This window comes from Colletotrichum jinshuiense, chromosome 5, assembly GCF_051148585.1.
Source record: "Colletotrichum jinshuiense chromosome 5, complete sequence".
Classification (NCBI taxonomy): domain Eukaryota; kingdom Fungi; phylum Ascomycota; class Sordariomycetes; order Glomerellales; family Glomerellaceae; genus Colletotrichum; species Colletotrichum jinshuiense.
The window spans coordinates 2,745,321-2,748,854 of record NC_139312.1 but is presented as its reverse complement, the minus strand read 5'-3'; the positions used below and the strand labels follow the sequence as shown (position 1 = coordinate 2,748,854).

The following is a 3,534-nucleotide window of genomic DNA, read 5'->3' as shown; positions in this document are numbered from 1 at the left end:
CTTTTTGTATCATTCTACATTCGTATTCACAGAGCTTGACTCCGCCTTTCGTCCCCGGCTGCCCGGCCAGATGAACCTCACCGCCGACTCAAACGCTTCTCAACAACAACACTCCGCCTTTGCCAAGTTTCCTTGCTGCACGCCGACTAGTCAGTCGCCTCGCCAAGATACCTTGGTCATTGGAGTAGGTACTCTGGGCTATCAAACGTCTCGTGCCTGGCACGCCAGGCGAGCTCCCGTGCCAAGGCCTGGGCTTCCCGAACAACACCAGACTCTCAGCTGAACTCGTGCGGCCCACCATCGCTGCCGCTTCTCCCCTCGGATCACTGCGATGCGCACCATGCTGGGCCGACTTTCATTGCAGTCCCGAGTGCTTGCCGTCGTATTCTCTTCGCGCCGGGTATGGCCAGACCTCTGACGGCGTGTACGAGGACACCGCCCCCATATTACATCAGAACCTTCAGTGCCCTATTGCGAGCTGGCAGTTGATGGTGCAAATTGTGCTGACAGCATGCATGCCAAATGCCGAATCAAATGCCCATCGGTGCATGGCAAACCTGCCGGCTCACGCTTTGTATACCCGCGAGTACCGAATCATGACATACGGCTTTCCTCCAAGTGGCCCGTCAGCCTCATCCTTCACCTATTCTCAGCCTCTGTCACACGAGCCAGTCAAACGTATTATTGCGCTTCATATGCATAGGGCCAAAATGGTCGGCCCAACCAAGGTAGATCTCGGGCCTAATTTGGGGATCTGACATGACCCGCGCCGCCCTCCAAGTCTATTTGTTTCCCGTCTGCCTGGCTACTGCCCCCCATGACAAGCCGGAGCTCAGCCTCAGCCCGAGTTTTTTCCACGTTTGGCCTCTCCATCCTACGCCGCTACTCTGTACTAGCCGTGCCTTGGCTCGACTTTGCAGAGACCCGAGGCATGTTCCAACCCTCCACCTCCGCAACGAGCATGCCGTCCTTGCCCATACCGCACGATCGTACCCACTACGAACGGGACCTGGCTTGTTGTTCCCTCCATGTCAGAATGAGGCATGGCTACTGCCGGGAGGGCAGGGGTTGAATGCACCCATCTCACCTCTACTCACACCTCTCACTGCCACTCGCATCACGGCCTGCCTGGAAGCCTGTCCGTCCTGTGCAGGCGCCACTCTGCGTTCTTGGGCATGCAAGTGCTTCGAGACTATTGATGTCGCTCTCCCAAAAGAGGTTAAGACGTATCTCGGGGCCTCTTGTTGATACACAAGGTGTATATAACATCCCTTGCCCTCGAGCATCTCGACGGAATGGCAGATCATCAAGTCAGTCGTTCATCTCCTACTTGTCTTGTGCTTTCGAGTTCATGATGCTTTCCAACGTAATAACCTCCGGCCTTGGGGCTGCCCTTTTCGCTTCCGTTGCTCACGCCAACCCCCTTCCTTCACTCGAGTCGAGGCAGACGGGTTGCGGAACTCACGGCCCAACCAACCGCGCCTGCTGGAACGGAGACTACCAGATCAGCTCGGATTATGAAACCTTGGTACCGCCTAACGGGAAGCTGAGAACGGTAAGCATTCGTCTACCCTCAGTATCTCACCACTCGTGCTAACAATGGTGTAGTTTGATTTTACCCTCAGCAACCTGACGGACATAGCACCGGACGGCTTTCACAGGCCGGCCATGCTGATCAACAACCAGTTCCCCGGCCCCACTATCGAAGCGGACTGGGGAGACTATGTGCAGATCCATGTCCACAACCAGCTGCAGAGCAACGGCACCTCTTTCCACTGGCATGGCATGCACCTGCGCGGCCAAAACGACCAAGACGGTGCCAACGGTGTCACGGAATGCCCTATCCCGCCCGGACAGAGCAGGACATACTCCTTCCAGCTGACCCAGTACGGTACATCTTGGTAAGCATTCATCGGCCTGGGAGTTTGAAGTTTATTAGCTAATGCGCCTCGGCCAGGTATCACAGCCACTTTTCCGCCCAGTACGGCAACGGCGTTGTTGGCACCATCCAGATCAACGGCCCGGCGTCTGCCGACTACGACATCGACCTCGGCCCATATGCCATCAGCGACTGGTACTATGAAACCGCGGATCGCATTGAGCGCCATGCCGAGCTCGCGGCGAACGGCCCCCCACCAGCCAGCGACAACATTCTCTTCAACGGCAAGAATGTTGGCTTGAATGGCGGCGGCCAATACCAGAAGACGAGGCTGACTCCGGGCAAAAAACACCGTCTTCGGCTCATCAACACCTCCGTCGACAACACCTTCACTGTGTCTCTTGTGGGCCACAACTTCACCGTCATTGCCACTGACCTCGTCCCCGTCAAGCCTGTCGTCAAAGATAGCCTCTTCATGACTGTTGGCCAGCGTTACGATGTCATCATCGAAGCCGACCAGAAAATCGAAAACTACTGGTTCAACACGACAATTGCCGGAGGTGGCCTCTGCGGAGCGTCCAAGAACCCGTACCCCGCCGCCATTTTCTACTACGATGGATCCCCCGACAGACTCCCGGTCGACCAGGGCACACCCCCCGCGGGCGCAGGCTGCACCGACACCACGGGCTTCACCCCTGTGCTTCCCAGGACGGCTCCCACGGATCAGTTCGACCCAAACAAGAAGATCATCGACATCGCTCTCGAGCAACCGGTAATCAACGGCGACCAGGTCTTCCGCTGGAAAGTCAACGGCAACGACATTGACGTCCAGTGGGACAAGCCGACGCTCGAGTACATCGCAGAAGGCAACTACTCTTGGCCGCAGCGCGCCAACATCATCGAAATTCCCAGTGCCGCCGAATGGACGTGGTGGGTTATTGAGAACGAGAGCGCCCTCCCACACCCTATCCACCTCCACGGCCACGACTTTTTGCTGCTGGGCACCGGCAGTGGTACCTTTGGCAGCGCGGCGCCAAACCTGAACTTTGACAACCCTACCCGCAGGGACGTCGCGCAACTCCCCGGCTCCGGGTGGATGGTGATCGCATTCAAGACGGACAACCCGGGCGCCTGGCTCATGCATTGCCACATCGCCTGGCATGTCAGCATGGGTCTCAGTGTGCAGTTCCTCGAGCGCAAGGACGAGATTGCCTCGACGATGAACCTGGCGGCGCTCGCGCCGACATGCGATGCCTGGAGGACGTACTACCCGACGGCACCGTGGCCGAAGCACGATTCTGGCTTGTAAAATCGCCCGCTTGGGACACGGGCAGCAGCAGTGGCGTCCAATGGCAGCGATGACAGGCTGCAGTGTGCCGCCTGTCAACACGAGCACGCCGAGTTGGGAGCCGCAGCCCCCGACGTCATTTTACCTATTTCATTGGGATTTTCAACGGTGCTTACTCGGCTGTCGCGTGGTCACACACACGCCCTTAATGACTACCGCAGCGGTGGCGTGGCGCGGATGATAGGCGCTTATGGGCTTTCGAACGGCCACTCGCCGGCATGAAAGCCACACCACCCACCCCGTGGTAGGGGCGAAGCTCCGAGCCACACACACGGACACACACACATGCTTCACAACTACTAATGAT

The 3,534-nt window shown here is 57.8% G+C and overlaps 1 protein-coding gene across 1 annotated transcript; it reads left to right on the top strand.

Annotated features, from left to right (window-relative positions):
• Positions 1-1,354: 1,354 nt before the first annotated feature.
• EsH8_V_000689 (uncharacterized protein) lies at positions 1,355-3,188 on the top strand (the record flags this gene model as incomplete). The annotated part of the gene is made up of 3 exons (XM_083273205.1): positions 1,355-1,555; positions 1,609-1,901; positions 1,958-3,188. The coding sequence occupies 3 exons, from the start codon at positions 1,355-1,357 to the stop codon at positions 3,186-3,188; spliced, it is 1,725 nt and encodes a 574-aa protein (XP_083125920.1).
• Between the last annotated feature and the right edge of the window lie 346 nt (positions 3,189-3,534).